A 527-nucleotide genomic window follows, 5' to 3' on the forward strand; every position below is an offset into this window, starting at 1 on the left:
GTTGTTGATGATGATTTTTTTTTTAATCACAGCAGCCCCGGTTTAGCGGATTGATTTACTCGCAGTATTGGTAAATATGATCACGTGGGCTCCGCAACCAATGGTTGAGGGTTGCAGTCTGCAAAATACTACGATTGTTCTCCGGGAGGGTATCATATACAGTTAACAGTGTAACCTTTTATATGACTAAGAGGGGAGCCTAAAATGTCGTCTAGTGGCACCATAAGTAACTATTATGTCGATTCTCTCATAGGCCATGAAAGCGAAGAAATTTACGGGAGTAGATTCGTCCAGGGAGGTCACAGTGCGACCTCCAGGCCGTCAGGTGTTGCAGAGAGTTCAGATTTTTCCTCCTGTAGCTTTGCACCAAAATCCACCGTGTTCTCCACCTCCTGGTCCACGGTTCACCCTCAGCCGTCTGCGGCAATGACCGGGATCTACCACCCCTACATGCACCAGCCCCACTTAGGGGCAGCCGACGCCGGCCGCTACGTGCGCTCCTGGATTGAGCCCTTCCCGGGCTTCCC

At 50.7% G+C, this 527-nt stretch overlaps 1 protein-coding gene across 1 annotated transcript in view; it reads left to right on the forward strand.

Moving 5' to 3' along the window:
• The first annotated feature begins 204 nt into the window (after positions 1 to 204).
• The window catches only part of LOC104128017 (homeobox protein Hox-D9), a 1,648-nt gene continuing 1,325 nt past the window's right edge, over positions 205 to 527 (forward strand). The window contains exon 1 of the mRNA XM_009640733.1: positions 205 to 523. Coding sequence (XP_009639028.1) covers positions 205 to 523 — 319 coding nt within the window. The remainder of the gene's footprint in view (positions 524 to 527) is intronic.

The sequence above is a fragment of the Egretta garzetta genome, unplaced genomic scaffold (genome assembly GCF_000687185.1).
Source record: "Egretta garzetta isolate BGI_Z169 unplaced genomic scaffold, ASM68718v1 scaffold16, whole genome shotgun sequence".
Classification (NCBI taxonomy): Eukaryota; Metazoa; Chordata; class Aves; order Pelecaniformes; family Ardeidae; genus Egretta; species Egretta garzetta.